Genomic DNA, 18172 nt, shown 5'->3' with positions numbered 1-18172 from the left:
CCACGCTGTCAATGAAGAATGATTTGTGCCGCGCACAAAACAATTAACTCAGAACTGCGAAAACTTGACTTCAGTGAGTTCAAGATAACTTGAAGTCGGGAATAAACTAGCTACGACTGGGAAAATACGATTTGAACAGTCATCCCAACTCAGAATTGTAAATCTATGAAGATCAATGACGTCATCATGATTCAACCTTGTTTTTTTTCCGAGTTCCCATTTGTTTTGAAAGCCCCATAAATCCAGAGAATGCCAGACTGATGACAAAATTTGCTCATGAAGGACAGCCGCACTATCTTCCTGTTCAAGTGAGCACAGCACAACAAGGTGAGTTCAAAAAATGTAAGATAATATACCAAGGAGATATGTATACTGTAGCTAAGAAAGTAATACTAAGTGTATGTTGTGTAGTAAGATGTTAGTAGCTCATGTGCCTCACCCTAATAATTTGGTCTATTTACCCATCTTAATTTCAACTACTGTTCTGACTTGGTGGTGCACATGTAGCCTGTAATCATTGAATATTGTAAGAGCTTTCATTGTCTGCTTCTATGCCCCCTTTATTTATCCTACGGTTCTGACTTGGTGTACAGGGAGAACACTGTAAGAACGGCCCATGTTCTGAATTCTGTCGCTTTACATATCAAAAGTGCTAAACAAATAGTTATATTGACTACGTCCTTCCTAGCGCGCTCATTAATGTCTTAATTGAAATTACGGATTGCCTCTTATCCGCTTGTCGTCCCCTTATATCATAGTTTGTTCATCTCAATTGTCATTACAAAAACCAGTTGTTTAAGCAACAGTCATATCAGCTATGTTTTTTTTAAAGGCAGTAAATGAGGCTGAATTAACTGTTTCACTGCCAGACAAGGCTCCGCTGATAGCCAGGTGTAGCAGTGAAAAAATGTTGGGACAGCTACATAAGTAGGCCGTTTGTGGGCACTGTTTGTCACTGTTATAGTGCAATTAATGTATTGTTTAGTGTTGTGGCTTTGCTGGCATGCATCCAACTTTTTATTTTAATTTTATTTCCAACCAAGATTTATGCTAAAATCAACACTGGTCTCTTCTCAGTTTGGCAGAGGCACACTTTTCACCTTAAACCGAAAGTTCAGATTTTAAATTAACTTTATAAAAGAGACTTACTTATCTGTCATATACAGATGTAGGATCTTCATTTGATCACTCTTTCATTGCTGAGAATTTACCTTCCCAGCAGGAAATGCATACTTGTAGTGTATTCAAGGAGTCTAAAGTTTGTAATTTACACTTTAAAATGTAAGAATTGAAATCATATGTCTTGTTGCTGCATGATTATTTTCCTGCTGTAGAAAACTGGCTCAAATTAAGATCCTACATTTGTAAAGTCAAGTTCTCTGTCACAGATTTTGGATTACCCTGCCATCCTCTGGCCACTGCACATACTGAAAGCAATCCCCCTCCTCTCTGTTTCACTGCAGTAAACAAAAACAATTTGTCTCTTTACTCCAGCATTTTGGATTTGAGATCAACATTTTCATATCAGGCAACATTATAGAATGTCACCTTTTATTAAAAATTAAATATTAAGTCAATACTTAGAATCACCTTTGGCAGCGTTTACAGCTGTGAGTCCTTCTGGGTAAGTCTTTAAGAGATTTGCACACATGGAATTTACAATATTTGCAGATGATTATTTTTTACAACTCTTCAAACTCTTCAAGTTGGTTGTTGATCATCGCTAGACAGCCATCTTCAAGTCTTACCATAAAATTTTAAATAGATTTAAGGCAAAACTGTAACAAGGCCACTCAGAAACATTCAATGTCATCTTGGTAAACAACTCCAGTGTATATTTGGCCTTGTGTATTAGGTTATTGTCCTGCTGAAAGGTTAATTTGTCTCCCAGTGTCTGTTGGAAAGCAGACAACCAGGTTTCCACAAGGATTTTTCCTGTGTATAGATCTATTCTTATCCTGGAAAACTCCCTATTCCTTGCCGATGACAAGCCTACCCATAACATGATGCATCCGCCACCATGCATCACCAATCACTGAAATTTGGGCACAACATTTTTTTCCCCACCTTTATTTAACCAGGTAGGCAAGTTGAGAACAAGTTCTCCTTTACAATTGCGACCTGGCCAAGATAAAGTAAAGCAGTTCGACAGATACAACAACACAGAGTTACACATGGAGTAAAACAAACATACAGTCAATAATACAGTAGAAAAATAAGTCTATATACAATGTGAGCAAATGAGGTGAGATAAGGGAGGTAAAGGCAAAAAAAGGCCATGGTGGCAAAGTAAATACAATATAGCAAGTAAAACACTGGAATGGTAGTTTTGCAATGGAAGAATGTGCAAAGTAGAAATACAAATAATGGGGTGCAAAGGAGCAAAATAAATAAATTAATTAAATACAGTTGGGAAAGAGGTAGTTGTTGGGCTAAATTATAGGTGGGCTATGTACAGGTGCAGTAATCTGTGAGCTGCTCTGACAGCTGGTGCTTAATTTGAGAGAAATACGTTTTTTGTGCTTATGGAAAAATGTTTAGATCTTTTATTTCAGCTGATGAAACATGGGACCAATACTTTACATGTTGCGTTTATATTCTTTGTTCAGTATAATATATAAATATTTCAAGTAACTAATCCTAAAACTGCACATACCTTATTAGCTATACAATTAGCCATTACACATTAACTCAGAACCGGGATTAAAAACTATAATTGAACACATACAGATGGATCTGTTAGCAGAAAATGTATTTTATTAATTAAGGTAAACAAATACATTTACTTTACAGAACTTCTTTTGTTGTTGCATTTTTACAGCAAATTTCCTGCAATTGTACACACAATATATCTGAGTGAGAGTGACTAACAAAATCATGGGGGCCCACTGGTGGTCAGGGCCCGTGGGCACATTCCCGGTCGATAATTTGACCGTGATTACTTCAAGTTTAGTTTAGATAGCTGGCTTGACTAATTTACCAATCTAAAAGTGTTTTACTGACATGGGCTAATTGAGTGTCTGTCAGTGAGTGACATATAACAAGAGGAAAACTACTGATGCACAATCTAGTTTCTAAATTGCATGCTGTTCATTTTACTATTCAAACTCTGAACAGTCATTTGAGACCCTGACTGAGTCCCTAAATGTATATTAAAACAAAAATATATATATATACATATATATATATAAATAAAATAAAAAAATACTCATATATAGCTATGGCCCTGCTGGAGATAACATATCCATCACTGTTGCTAATATTTCACACAGGGAGTTAAATAACGCATCTCTGTTGATAATAAGTGGTTTGTTTGGTCTATGACCAGTTTCTGTCTGACCCAGAGGAGGCAGCCATTGCCATGGCCCTTGTTAACTGATCCAGGAAATCATCATCAATGAACCAGTGATATTGCTAGTGAAATTGGATTGGACAGCACATCTGGCTCCCTGATCCCAATTTGGAAAACCTGGCATCATCACAGTGGAAACATTTACATTACATTTAAGTCATTTAGCAGACGCTCTTATCCAGAGCGACTTACAAAGAAGCACCTCTAGTGTCCCTAGAAATATGCCACATTACATCTGGAGACAGTTAATGTCAAGATCCTCAGAGATAAATTTGGATAGAGATAGCAGAAATACAATTGTTTACGTTCTGTCGTAATGATAGAAACTCAAGAAAAGCGGGCATAATTGAGGTAGGCTAACTTGAATGTAACTTTTGTAGATTTTAGGCAAATGCTCTTTATCTATGAGATAGGTCCTCATTAGCATATCTTGTCTACGCAGTCTCGCACCTAGGTGTGGACAGAAACCATCCGGGATGCCAATCAATCAGCGCCAATGATCAATCACACATTGGCACGCAGGGACTTTTAAATTCACAAGCAGACATAGAAAGAAAAGCTAAACACACGCTGTAGTTTAGGCTAGTTTGTTTGTAGCAAAGCCTAGGTCAAACGTGAAGAATGGAGACTTTGGTTCTTTTAGCCCTAGCTATTTTATCCATTAGTGCGTCTGCTTTAGGAAATGGAGAAGAGTTGAAGACTCAGGAGCGCTTGTTTTTAAATTCGTTGGGCCTCTCCGCTCGGCCAAAGCCGTCAGCACACCGCCGCGTTCCCTCGGTGTTGTGGAGGATGTTCAAACGTACCAGCACCCGGGAGAACGACACCCACGAAAGAGACCCGTGCATGGTGTCTGAGTATGGAGTTCGCGGAAACATTGTTCGATTTGTGCAGGACCAAGGTGAGCTTTATTCCTATTCTCTCCTTCCATAATGCGGCTTCCCCATAGTTCTGTGTGGTTAAAAGGGTCACTCTGCGATTTACGTTAATTTGTAATTATTTAACGTTTTAAATTAACAATATAAAGGCTACTCATTGATTATTTATTTAATATAACTGATACATAATGCCCCATGCGTTTAGTTCAACGGTGGTACCCTCTAAAAACCCAAAATATAAACGTGTCTTACCCTGTTTTCTAAAACAATTAAGTAACCATTTAAATGTAATTGTGAACTGTATAGCCTGAACATGGTTAAAACTATCATTTTGATATAATGGATGGGCCTTCGTGGCGTCTGTATGAATTTGAGTGGTTCGGCTACATTTCTACAGCCACATCCCTCGGCTGTTTTCCTAAAAGTGGCGCGGTAAACGCTTATTGTTGGGAAGGCAGATTGCCCCTTCAGTGGATGAGAGAATTTTCAAACCCGACATTCCATCAGAATTACAATGCGAGATCAATTCATTGTTGAGTTACTATACACAATCCATTTTCGAACATGTTTGTTATTTAGGAATACCTTCATTCACGTTGTTTTGGAGCCAAAATTAACCATCGAGGTAAAGACAGTTTCCGGTTGAATATTCGACGGATTTTCGCTTGTAGTTTTCCTTACGTTCACCAACCGCAGTTAGATACCGTCAACATAGTGACAAATCAAATATTTCAATAACTCTGTAACCATTACTCCTAAAACTTTCAACTGGGTGTAGCTGACCCGATGACATAGACACATTGCACATGTTGTGATTTATTGACATTTTTGAATGTCAGCAGTTCATTGGTCATGTGACCTAGTGACTTCAAACAAGGTTCAGAATATCCACTGACAACCCTGCTATATTGCACACCGTTCAGTTTGTCCAATTTCATCTCACATGATTTTCCATGAATTTTTCAAACTTCATGGAACTTTCAATAGCTCCATGGTCATGTGACCTACTGACTCCAAACAAGGTTCGGAATGTCCACTCAGTGCCCCTACAACATTGCACACCATTTAGTTTGTCCATTTTCATCTCGCATGATTTTACATGAACTTTTCTACATTTAAAATGTAAATTAGCTCCTTGGTCTTGTGACCTACCGACTTCAAACATGGTGCAGAATGTACACTGACTACCCTTATATATTGCCACTTGTTTGTGTACTGTAAAATCAGGTGGTGTAACATACATTTTTCATCATTTTAAATTTCAACAGCTCCTTGGTCATGTCCATTACACACCTAAGAAGCATAACAGTAGATATACACCCATATTGCATAACCTCTAGTTATGTCTCTTCTATATTGTTGTACATTATTAGTTTGACAATTAGGGGGTTCAGTCCAGTGTTTACCCTTTAATTCAATATTTATCTATATAATAATTGGTAGTTCTAAGTACTTATTTTCCACGTTTTTAATTTTTGCGCAGTATTTAACAGCGGTACACAATAGGAGAGAGACAAACAGATTTTTTGAACATTTTATCATTAATATCAACCATAAAGGAATTAGGGCAAAGTACGAGAGTCATGTTATTAATTGTCCAATGGAGAGTGAGGTAGGCTGGTCTATATATACATATATACACTGAACAGGGATGGAGAGTGAGGTAGGCTGGTCTATATATACATATATATACTGAACAGGGATGGAGAGTGAGGTAGGCTGGTCTATATATATATACTGAACACTGAACAGGATGGAGAGTGAGCTGGTCTAGAACAGGGATGGAGGCAGGCTGGTCTATATATATTACACTGAACAGGGATGGAGAGTGAGGTAGGCTGGTCAATATATATTACACTGAACAGGGATGGAGAGTGAGGTAGGCTGGTCTATATATGGAGAGTGAGGTATATACACTGAACAGGGATGGAGAGTGAGGTAGGCTGGTCTATATATATATGAACAGGGATGGATACTGAACAGGGATGGAGAGTGAGCTAGTGAGGCTGGTCTATATCTGAACAGGGATGGAGAGTGAGGTAGGCTGGTCTATATATACATATATATACTGAACAGGGATGGAGAGTGAGCTAGTGAGGCAGGCTGGTCAATATATATTACACTGAACAGGGATGGAGAGTGAGCTAGTGAGGCAGGCTGGTCTATATATATTACACTGAACAGGGATGGAGAGTGAGGTAGGCTGGTCTATATATATTACACTGAACAGGGATGGAGAGTGAGGTAGGCTGGTCTATATATATTACACTGAACAGGGATGGAGAGTGAGGTAGGCTGGTCTATATATATTACACTGAACAGGGATGGAGAGTGAGGTAGGCTGGTCTATATATATTACACTGAACAGGGATGGAGAGTGAGCTAGTGAGGCAGGCTGGTCTATATATATTACACTGAACAGGGATGGAGAGTGAGCTAGTGAGGTAGGCTGGTCTATATATATTACACTGAACAGGGATGGAGAGTGAGCTAGTGAGGCAGGCTGGTCTATATATATTACACTGAACAGGGATGGAGAGTGAGCTAGTGAGGCAGGCTGGTCAATATATATTACACTGAACAGGGATGGAGAGTGAGGTAGGCTGGTCTATATATATTACACTGAACAGGGATGGAGAGTGAGGTAGGCTGGTCTATATATATTACACTGAACAGGGATGGAGAGTGAGCTAGTGAGGTAGGCTGGTCTATATATATTACACTGAACAGGGATGGAGAGTGAGCTAGTGAGGCAGGCTGGTCTATATATATTACACTGAACAGGGATGGAGAGTGAGGTAGGCTGCATTGGGTTTGCTGGTCAGTACATATACTGAACATGTAACCACAGTAATGGTGGCCAGTAAATCAATGAATAAAAATGTAATATTGACAAATTTAAACAAATTGTAGACCTTTAATATTTTAAGTATGACACATGTCAGTGTTAACGTTCTCTGTATCCCTGGTTGATGTACATGTCAGAGCCTCTGCAGTGTGGATGGGGTACAGCAGACATCTTCAACAACAGACTGCACTTCCTGTTTGTGTTCTTTACTCTGAACTCTTTGGTCTTCATTCCTGGGCACAGCACATGGAACCACCGTTGGCAGGCAAAACATTCAATCTAAAACAAAACATAAGTGTAACACGTTATAAATAATGTCAATGCAGAATGACCAATTAGCCATCCATTGTATTATATCATCAATTGTCTTACATGCTGTCACTGTTGTCAAAAGATTCTAATGATTTTAAATGAAGTTACCAACCCGGTCAGTCTTTGGGCCACATCCAGGTTCTTCATCAGTGGCACATATGAAGCAGTTGTTGACTTTGTTGAACTCTGAAATCATAGGTGTGACCTGAACATATGGCTGTCCCACACAACTACATAAAAATAAACCATTTACATTTACTTTGAATTAAATGTCATTACATACCGGGCATTTTTTTGTATATCGTCAGCCATTTATTTTCGCAGTTCGCTCCATGTGTTTTTTTTTTAAGGATCCTTATCAATTTGGGAGGGGATGTTGGAAGTTCCGTGCAACTTCCTTGGCCATCTTTACCAAAAAATAAAATGGGTAAAAAAAAATAAAAATAAAAATTGTCACATAACAGCTAACCTTTCCTTATTGAAAATATAACTATCAAACCTGCATTACAAAGACCTCACAGCTGAAGGTGTCCTGCTGCATGGTGGGAGGTAATTTCCCCTCCTTTCCACTTTATGTCCGCCCAGTTGTCTTTTCCATGGCAGGACCTTCTCATTTTGAAGTATTCCCTTGTTTTTATGTGAACATAATGGAATTCTGGTTAGCTAATGAATACATAAGCCAAATTTGTATGCTGTATTCCTTTATCACTATAATCTAGTAGTAATTTAGTAGTAGAGGTGATTTCCTTTATGCCCCATTCTATCTATATATCCTAAATTATAGGCACTGAACCATTTACAGGACAATGATAAAAGTAGCATATAGGATCCAACCCTATCAGATTGAGTAAATGTAGAGCGTTTGTAGACTTTAAGAAAAAAAAAATTAATTGAAAGTTCAGTATGTGCTTATAGTCATATCACAGATGACAGTACCCACCAAATCTGACAATAGAGAATGAATTGTAAGCACCAAAGTGTGTTTGTCAAAATATTATCTGAAAATGTCAGTTTTTGAACATAAATTGCTATTGCAGGTATAAGTTTTATGATATATGTAGTTTAGGGATATTCCATGTACAAACGCTACATGTAGGATGGACATTAAAAAAAATACTGTATGTGGGAATGTCTTCTCACCTTTTATTCTACCAGGTAAGCTAGTTGAGAACAAGTTCTCATTTACAACTGCGACCTGCCCAAGATACAGCAAAGCAGTGTGACAAACAACACAGTTTCACATAAACAACTGTACAGTCAATAACACAATAGAAAAGTGTGTTTGTGCAAATTAAGTAAGATTAGGGGTGTAGCGGTATTTATTAGAGAGGGGTAAAGAATTATTTTGTTGGCGCGCCAGGCAGCTATTAACCATGCCGAAAGGAAAAGAGTAGAATAGAGAGAGTACCACTACCAGACCCACACACACACATCAGCAGAAGAGACTGCCTAGAGTGTAGCCCGTTTACCAGATAGCCAGTGGAGAGAACAGAATACACACCATATAAACCCCACATCACAGCACAGGGGTAACCCCAACAAGAATACCTCATACAATAATACTAATAATGGCAGAGCAATTTAACAGCAACTTCATACAATAAAGAACCGAGTCATCAGAGGATTTGCAATAATATGTATTATCGTCCAGTGGAGGAGTGTAGAGGGTATGAATGTGGGGGGTGTTCATAGTGGAGGAGTGCAGAGGGTATGCATGTGGAGGAGTGCAGAGGGTATGCATGTGGGGGGTGTTCATAGTGGAGGAGTATGAATGTGGGGGGGTGTTCAGAGGGTATGAATGTGGGGGTGTTCATAGTGGAGGAGTGCAGAGGGTATGAATGTGGGGGTGTTCATAGTGGAGGAGTGCAGAGGGTATGAATGTGGGGGTGTTCATAGTGGAGGAGTGCAGAGGGTATGAATGTGGGGGTGTTCATAGTGGAGGAGTGCAGAGGGTATGAATGTGGGGGTGTTCATAGTGGAGGAGTGCAGAGGGTATGAATGTGGGGGTGTTCATAGTGGAGAGGGTATGAATGCAGTGGAGGGTATGAATGTGGGGGGTGTTCATAGTGGAGGAGTGCAGAGGGTATGAATGTGGGGGGTGTTCATAGTGGAGGAGTGCAGAGGGTATGAATGTGGGGGTGTTCATAGTGGCCTTAGAAATGTCCACAATCTTCTCAGCCACATGTCAGAGGCTTAACTTGCAAGCAACCTCCCTTTTTAACTAAAATGAATGTGGGGGCTGTTCAATGGGAAGTGCATTGGAAAAATAGTCTGTTTCAGGGTAAAGCACTGGAATGAGGGAAGAGAAAAAGAGAACAAGAGATCTTAGCTGTGGTCTTCAGGTGTACTGTCTGACGGTCCGATGGTTTGTATGTTAAAAGGTTGCTAGGGGCTGCGGTCCCAAACGAAAACAACCACGACCTAGAGCGATTATGAATGTGGGGGTGTTCAATAGTGGAGTGCAGAGGGTATGAATGTCTGTTCATTGGAGCAGTGCAGAGGGTATGAATGTGGGGGTGTTCATAGTGGAGGAGTGCAGAGGGTATGAATGTGGGGGGTGTTCATAGTGGAGGAGTGCAGAGATGAGTCTCCAGCTTCAGTGGTGAAAGGAGGAATTGGCTTTGGGGGTAACCAGTGAAGTATACCTGCTGGAGCGTGTGCTACGGGTGGGTGCTGCATGGTGACCTGTGAGCTGAATGTTCAAGTAGAGACACTGGGGTGCAAAGGAGCAAAAATAAATAAATAACAGTATGGGGATGAGGTAGTTAGATGGGCTATGCACAGGTGCAATGATCTGTAAGCTGATCTGCTAGCAGATGCTTAAAGATGGTGAGGGAGATGAGTCTCCAGCTTCAGCGGCCAAAGGAGGAATTGGCTTTGGGGGTAACCAGTGAAGTATACCTGCTGGAGCGTGTGCTACGGGTGGGTGCTGCTATGGTGACCTGTGAGCTAAGGCGGAGCTTTAACTAGCAAGTACTTATAGATGACCTGGAGCCAGTGGGTTTGGCGACGAATATGAAGCGAGGGCCATCCAACGAGAACATACAGGTCGCAGTGGTGGGTAGTATAAGGGACTTTGGTGACAAAACGGATGGCACTGTGATGGACTGCATCCAATTTGCTGAGGTGAGTGTTGGAGGCTATTTTGTAAATGAGATCTCTGAATTCAAGGATCGGTAGGATAGTCAGTTTTACAAGGGTATGTTTGGCAGCATGAGTGAAGGATGCTTTGTTGCAAAATCGGAAGCTAATTTAATTTTGGATTGGAGATTAACTTCTTGCATCGAGCAATCCCGGATCCGGGATCCTATTTATAGCCTCAAGCTCATTAGCATAACGCAACGTTAACTATTCATGAAAATCGCAAATGAAATGAAATATATTTGCTCTCAAGTTTAGACTTGTTTTTAACAACACTGTCATCTCAGATTTTCAAAATATGCTTTTCAACCATATAGCTAAACAAGCATTTGTGTAAGAGTATTGATAGCTAGCATAGCTATAAGCCTAGAATTCAGCCAGCAACATTTTCACAAAAACAAGAACCATTCAAATAAAATAATTTACCTTTGAAGAACTTCAGATGTTTTCAATGAGGATAATCTCAGTTGGATAGCAAATGTTCAGTTTTTCAAAAAAAAACTCCGCTCCGTTTTGTTCACGTTTGGCTATGAAAAAAACCTGTATCCAGTTATAGCCTCAAGCTCATTAGCATAACGTAAAGCTTAGCCTTTTCTTAACACTGTCATCTCAGATTTTCAAAATATGCTTTTGAACCATAGCAAAACAAGCATTTGTGTAAGAGTATTGATAGCTAGCGTAGCATTTAGCGGGCAACATTTGCACAAAAACCAGAAAAGGATTCAAATAAAATAATTTACCTTTGAAGAACTTTGGATGTTTTCAATGAGGAGACTCTCAGTTACATAGCAAATGTTCAGTTTTTCCTGAATGATTCTTTGTGTAGGAGAAATCGCTCCTCTGAATCCCTTGGAAAAAGACTTGCAGCTGAAGATGATGCACCAATTTCGACGGAGGACACCGGGCGAACACCTGGCAAATGTAGTCTCTTATGGTCAATCTTCCAATGATATGCCTACAAATACGTTACAATGCTGCAGACACCTTGGGGAAACGATAGATCGGGCAGGCTCACTCCTTGCGCATTCACAGCCATATAAGGAGACAATGAAAAACAGAGCCTCAAAAATCCTGCTCATTTCCTGTTTGAAGTTTCATCTTGGTTTCGCCTGTCACATCAGTTCTGGGGCACTCACAAATAATATCTTTGCAGTTTTGGGAACGTCAGAGCGTTTTCTTTCCAAAGCTGTCAATTATATGCATAGTCGCATCTTTTTGTGACAAGATATTGCGCTTAAAACGGGCATGTTTTTTTTATCCAATAATGAAATAGCGCCCCCATAGATGTAAGAGGTTAATTAGTCTTGAAGGAGATTTTAATCTAGGTAGTTGTCCACATATTCTAAGTGCGGGCAGCGATCGGTTGAAGAGCATGCATTTAGTTTTACTTGCATTTATGAGCAGTTGGAGGCCACGGAAGGAGAGTTCTATGGCATATATAGATATAGATATAGATAGAAGAGTTGGCCCAAGAATTGAACCCTGTGGCACCCCCAGAGACTGCCAGAGGTCCGGACAACAGGCCCTCCGATTTGACACACTGAACTCTATCTGAGAAGTAGTTGGTGAACCAGACGAGGCAATCATTTGAGAAACCAAGGCTGTTGAGTCTGTCAATAAGAATGTGGTGATTTACAGAGTCGAATGCCTTGGCCAGGTCGATGAAGACTGCTGCACAGTGTTGTCTTTTGGCGATTATGATATCGTTTAGGACCTTGAGCATGGCTGAGGTGCACCCATGATCAGCTCGGAAACCAGATTGCATAGAGAAGGTACGGTGAGATTTGAAATGGTCGGTAATCTGTTTGTTGACTTGGCTTTCGAAGACCCTAGAAAGGCAGGGTAGGCCAGATACAGGTCTGTAGCAGTTTGGGTCTAGAGTGACTCCCCCTTTTGAGGGGGATGACTGCGGCAGCTTTCCAATCTTTGGGAATCTCAGACGATACGAAAAAGAGGTTGAACAGGCTAGTAATAGGGGTTGCAACAATTGCGGTGGATCATTTTAGAAAGAGATGTTCCAGATTGTCTAGCCCAGCTGATTTGTTGGGGTCCAGATTTTGCAGCTCTTTCAGAACATCAGCCGTCTGGATTTGGGTGAAGGCGAAAGGGGAGAGGCTTTGGCAAGTTGCTGTTGACCGGGGTAGGGATAGCCAGGTGGAGAAAAATGGTTATTGAAATTCTCGATAATCGTAGATTTATTGGTAGTGAGTGTTTCCTAGTCTCAGTGCAGTGGGTAGCTGGGATGAGGTGCTCTTATTCTCCATGGATTTTAGTGTCCCAGAACATTTTAGAGTTTGTGCTACTGGATGCAAATTTCTTTTAGGAAAGGCTTTTTCAATCTACCTGTGTAAATTCGTTCCTAGCTTCCCTGAACAGTTGCTTATCGCGGGGGCTATTCGATGCTAATGCACAACGCCACAGGATGTTTTTGTGCTGGTCAAGGGCGGACAGGTCTGGAGTGAACCACGTGCTATATCTCTTCCTGGTTCTACATTTTACGAATGGGGCATGCTTATTTATGCTTATACACAGACCTGGATAGCATGACAGAACTCTGCAGTCTGTCTCTGCAGTAGATTGGGCAAAGACCTGGATAGCATGACGGAACTCTGCTGCCCTGTCTCTGCAGTAGATTGGGCAAAGACCTGGATAGCATGACAGAACTCTGCTGCCCTGTCTCTGCAGTAGATTGGGCAAAGACCTGGATAGCATGACAGAACTCTGCTGCCCTGTCTCTGCAGTAGATTGGGCACAGACCTGGATAGCATGACAGAACTCTGCAGGCTGTCTCTGCAGCAGATTGCAACTCTACCCCCTTTGGTAGTTCTGTCTTGGTGGAAAATGTATACACATACATAGTCATTTTTCAGCTCTGATTTTACCACTCAGAATCCAGAATGGATATGACAATGGGGCCAGCACAGGATGGAATACATGGGGCCAGCACAGGATGGAATACATGGGGCCAGCACAGGATGGAATACATGGGGCCAGCACAGGATGGAATACATGGGGCCAGCACAGGATGGAATTACATGGGGCACAGGATGGAATTACATGGGGCACAGGATGGAATTACATGGGGCACAGGATGGAATACAGGATGGGGGGCACAGGATGGAATTACATGGGGCACAGGATGGAATACATGGGGCACAGGATGGAATTACATGGGGCACAGGATGGAATTACATGGGGCACAGGATGGAATTACATGGGGCACAGGATGGAATTACATGGGGCACAGGATGGAAATACATGGGGCACAGGATGGAATTACATGGGGCACAGGATGGAATTACATGGGGCACAGGATGGAATACATGGGGCACAGGATGGAATACACCGTTACAACAATCTACTTTTTGATCTTCCTGACCTTTTTATCTGGTAAACTGCCGCTGTGTGTCAAGAAAAGAGACCCAATTAGGGGTTTGTGTACTCCAGTAAAAAAAGTCTGGTTTAGATTTTTTTTTTTAAATCGATGAACGCCTGTGTCCCCGTTCACAGGGAAGTTAGAGACTAGTCAATGGTAGAACTGAGTTGGCACTTTATTGGCCCAAAGACCCACGAGGTTGAGGTTACTCATGGACAGTAATCGGTAAAAAAAAATTGGATTGATGCATTGTCCTCTAACTGTCCAACAATAGGATCCAAAGTGTTAGGAAATATTTGCTCCCATAAATAAAGGAGGATGTCTCCTCATACCTCTGGCCCTTTAGTCAGACTGCCAGACTGTGCACCACAGAGCACCACAGAGCCAATCAGGAGAGAATACATACAGGTCTCTGGTTCCATTTGAAAGTCAAGGGGTGTATCTGTGCCTTTTAGATTACTCTCTCTATACAGAGAATCCCTGTGGTTCAGGTCAAGAGCTACCCTGTCCCTTTCAGTCTGCTCTGTGCATGTCTGAAAGTGACAGAATGTATGTATTAGATCCAGTACAATGGAATAACTAAGATGTGAATGTATGTATTAGATCCAGTACAATGGAATAACTAAGATGTGAATGTATGTATTAGATCCAGTACAATGGAATAACTAAGATTTGAATGTATGTATTAGATCCAGTACAATGGAATAACTAAGATTTGAATGTATGTATTAGATCCAGTACAATGGAATAACTAAAATTTGAATGTTCCGGTTCCTCCTTCTCTTTCTGTCCAGCACGGTCAACCAAAAACACTTGGCCTGATGGTTCATGCAGATACTGAGGAAGCAATATAGAAATGTATTGATTCATTAAATGATTTTACTATGAAAGGACCCATATCACAAAAATGTACCTAAATCAATTTTGGAAAAAGGATTTTACTCGCAAATTTTTCCAGTTAAAAAAGAGTAGGCAATGCATCATAACTACGTTCATCAGAAAAACAAACTCTCAAAATGCATTATTGCATTTTGTAAGTTGTCCGCAGGTAGTTTTGTGGTGAATGCACTCAAATAGCAGGCTATGTAACCGGTGTTCTAATAGTCAACGTAGACGGTCTTCATGTACAGTATATGAAAGTGATGCTATGTATGAAAAGGCTTCTTTCACCTTATCAAGCTCACTCTGACTGACGTCACTCTGCCTATTACTGTGAGTTTAACAAAAGAGAATATGAAACATTTGAACACCTGTCCTGCAGATCTTTCCGTGTCCATGTGAAAGATCATTATTGTGAGGCTGCAACATTTGTTAATGTGTTAAAAAAAAAAAAAAAAATTTTATATATATATTTTTTTTTACATGTAAAATGAAGGCCTGTGAAACTTACAGATTTAAGCATGAGATGAAAGTAGACGACCGAGTGTGCGATTATGAAGGTATAGCCAGTGGACATTCTGAACCTTTGTGGTCAGAAGGTCACATGACCTAAGGTTTGAATTGAAATTTGAATGTAAAAGAAGTTTGTACTTTGTCGACGCTCCCTAACTAATTCAACTAGGAATACAAAATGCTGCTCACATTTCCACGTGTTTTATTAGCTTTGGAAAGTGAATTAATGTCCAAATCGTGAAAATAAGACCTGTGCAATGTTTCAACATCATGACACTTATCTGGAGTCTGTGGCTTTAGTGGTATGAAAGCGGCTTGAAAGTGTGAATATCCGTCAAATATCCAACTTGAAACTGTCGATTTTTAAATTAACCAATGAAAAATAAACGACGGGGACAAAGTATGAGAATTTGCTTTGTTTATTGGCTATAGCCGTAACAATGCTAATAAAGTTGTCAATTGAAACCAAGGTCCTACTTCTAGAGTGTAGACCTAATGTCCTTTATTCTTTTAATTTTGTCTGTCCTCTGCAGGTAGACTGGTGTCAGGCTGGAGCGGCAGCTGCCACGGCTGTGTGGAGAAATACATGTTCTTCAACATTTCTGTGCTGCAGCCCGTGGAGCAGCTCTCTCTGGCGCAGCTGGAAATCAAGTTCCAGTTGGACATGTTCCGCACACCAAGGTTCCTCCTGGGCCCACAGGTGCTCAGCGTGTCCCTGTACAAGGTGTTGCGTGCGACCCTGAGGGGAGCGAGCCACGAGGCCCACCGCAGGCTGGTGCTGTCCCAGTCGATGCAGCTGGAACCCGAGGCCGGATCCCTCACCTTGGACCTCACAGCACTGGCAGAGAACTGGCGTAAGCCGGGTCATAACTACGGCCTGGTGCTGGAGCTGCAGCCACACCCCGTCCACACCCAGGCGGCGGACATCTTCATGTCCCAGAACCTGGTGAACGCCGTCCCGTTAGGGCCGACCATAACCCTCCCAGAGTTCCATGCCTCCCTGGTGGTTGTATCCCTGAATCCACTCCAGTGCCGCTCTCGGCAGAAGAGGAGCGCCGTCTACCTGCCGGTTACACCCAGCAATGTGTGTAAGCCGCGCCGCCTCTACATTGAATTCAAGGATGTGGGCTGGCAGGATTGGATCATCGCTCCGCAGGGCTACCTTGCCAACTACTGCCACGGAGAGTGCCCGTTCCCACTGAGCGAGAGCCTGAACGGCACTAACCATGCCATCCTGCAGACTCTGGTGCACTCCCTGGACCCCCACGGCACACCCCAGCCCTGCTGCGTACCCATCCGCCTGTCACCTGTATCCATGCTCTACTACGACAACAACGACAACGTAGTCCTACGTCATTACCAGGACATGGTGGTGGATGAGTGTGGCTGCAGATGAAATGCATTCGGTGTTGGTGGTGTGGATTGTAGAGAAGTTTGAATTGTTTTTTGTATTTTTTTTTTAACCCGTAATAAAACGCTTATTCATTGATTCTCCTGTAATGAAAAGGATTTGGTATTATTCTGACAGATGATCTCTTTTCAGTTTGGCAGAGGCACATTTTCACCAAACACAAAGTTCAGATATAAATTGACTTCATAGAGGAGACCTACTTCTGTCATATACTGATGTAGGATCTTAATTTGATCACGCTTTTGTTGCTTAGCAGGAAATGCAATCTTGTGCATTCACGGTTTACAAAGGCTTCTAAAATTTAATTTCCACACATTTTTTCATTAGCAAATCAAGTCTATCAACCCCAACAATTTATTTTCTTGTTTATCTACGTAATTCATGTCCTGTTGCTGCATGATTATCTTCTCCCGAGTCCGTAGGGGAGTTGCAGCGATGGAACAATACTATAACTACCAATTGGGAACAAAAGTGGAAAAAGTACAATGAAATAAAATGTCTCTTGACTCAAAATAGCATTTTGGATTTGAGCTTAACATTCTCATATGAGGCAATGGTATAGAAAATATTTTTTTTTTGTGTGTATTTTTTAAATACATATGTCTTACCATTTTAAAAAGGAATACACTTTATGACTCAAGTAAAGATCTCCTCAATTTAAATTTGTCCATTGTATGATTGTTTTATGATACCATCTAGCGTTTCATATTTGTGCAAATCTATCTAAAACAGAAAATGGGACACAATTCAATGGATATCAATCAACGAAGAGGTAAGAATATGTTGAAGACTATCTGTACTGGATGCAGATGACTGAACTGCTCACTTTTCTGTCTGTTTTGCAGGTATACAGACAAGGCGTTACAAAGGTATGTTATGCAGATTACATTTCCCATCCTCTACCTCTTCAATGAATATCCCATAGGCTATGAGGTAAACTCCCAGCAGAGCCCAAAGTCCAATGGGTATATCCTGTGGCGTGTTGACTATTTAAAAATGGTGAAAGCCCTCAATGGGGCTGCCCATGACAAAACAGGCCTCCCCATCAAAATCCATCCTTAAGCTGGAGATGTATGCTATTTTTGCACAGGCTGCATTTCAATTCACCGACGCTGCATCTTGCTACAGCGTTTTTTTTTTTTTTTTTTTTTTTTGTCAGACCAGGAGACATTCCGAAAATCGGCATTTTCATGACAATGTCTGTAGCGCCTCTATGCTTCACGGGCCTTGTCTGAAGTTGGGGAAAACTTCTGTCTGTAGCAACCGAACGGTTTGGACGACAAAAACTAATATGACCACACCGTCGACAAACTTCTACATGTTGGTTGTTTTGTGTGATGCCCTCAAGACTCACGGAACTCGCCTCAAGTTTAACCCCGTACCAGTTTTTAAAAATGAAGTATGGAAATACTTTAGTGCCAACAAATAGTCCAAAAACTAAAGGAAGTATCTGTTTTTACCATGT

The 18172-nt window shown here is 41.1% G+C and overlaps 1 protein-coding gene across 1 annotated transcript; it reads left to right on the top strand.

Annotated features, from left to right (window-relative positions):
- The first annotated feature begins 3621 nt into the window (after nt 1-3621).
- Nucleotides 3622-16802, top strand: gdf3 (growth differentiation factor 3). Its single transcript, XM_035774152.2, has 2 exons — nt 3622-4250; nt 15830-16802. Exons 1-2 carry the CDS (start codon nt 3974-3976, stop codon nt 16690-16692), a joined length of 1140 nt encoding a protein of 379 aa, XP_035630045.1. The 5' UTR covers nt 3622-3973; the 3' UTR covers nt 16693-16802.
- The last annotated feature ends 1370 nt before the right edge of the window (nt 16803-18172 follow it).

Source organism: Oncorhynchus keta, chromosome 7 (genome assembly GCF_023373465.1).
Source record: "Oncorhynchus keta strain PuntledgeMale-10-30-2019 chromosome 7, Oket_V2, whole genome shotgun sequence".
In the NCBI taxonomy this organism is placed as follows: Eukaryota; Metazoa; Chordata; class Actinopteri; order Salmoniformes; family Salmonidae; genus Oncorhynchus; species Oncorhynchus keta.
The sequence above is the reverse complement of the archived record's forward strand: the minus strand, read 5'-3'. Positions and strand labels throughout refer to the sequence as shown.

Excerpts from the sequence above, each read along its gene's own strand:
- gdf3 (XM_035774152.2), top strand. The coding sequence starts at position 3,974 with ATGGAGACTTTGGTTCTTTTAGCCCTAGCTATTTTATCCATTAGTGCG. Across the intron at positions 4,251-15,829 it reads TCGATTTGTGCAGGACCAAG|GTAGACTGGTGTCAGGCTGG; the intron begins GTGAGCTTTATT and ends TGTCCTCTGCAG.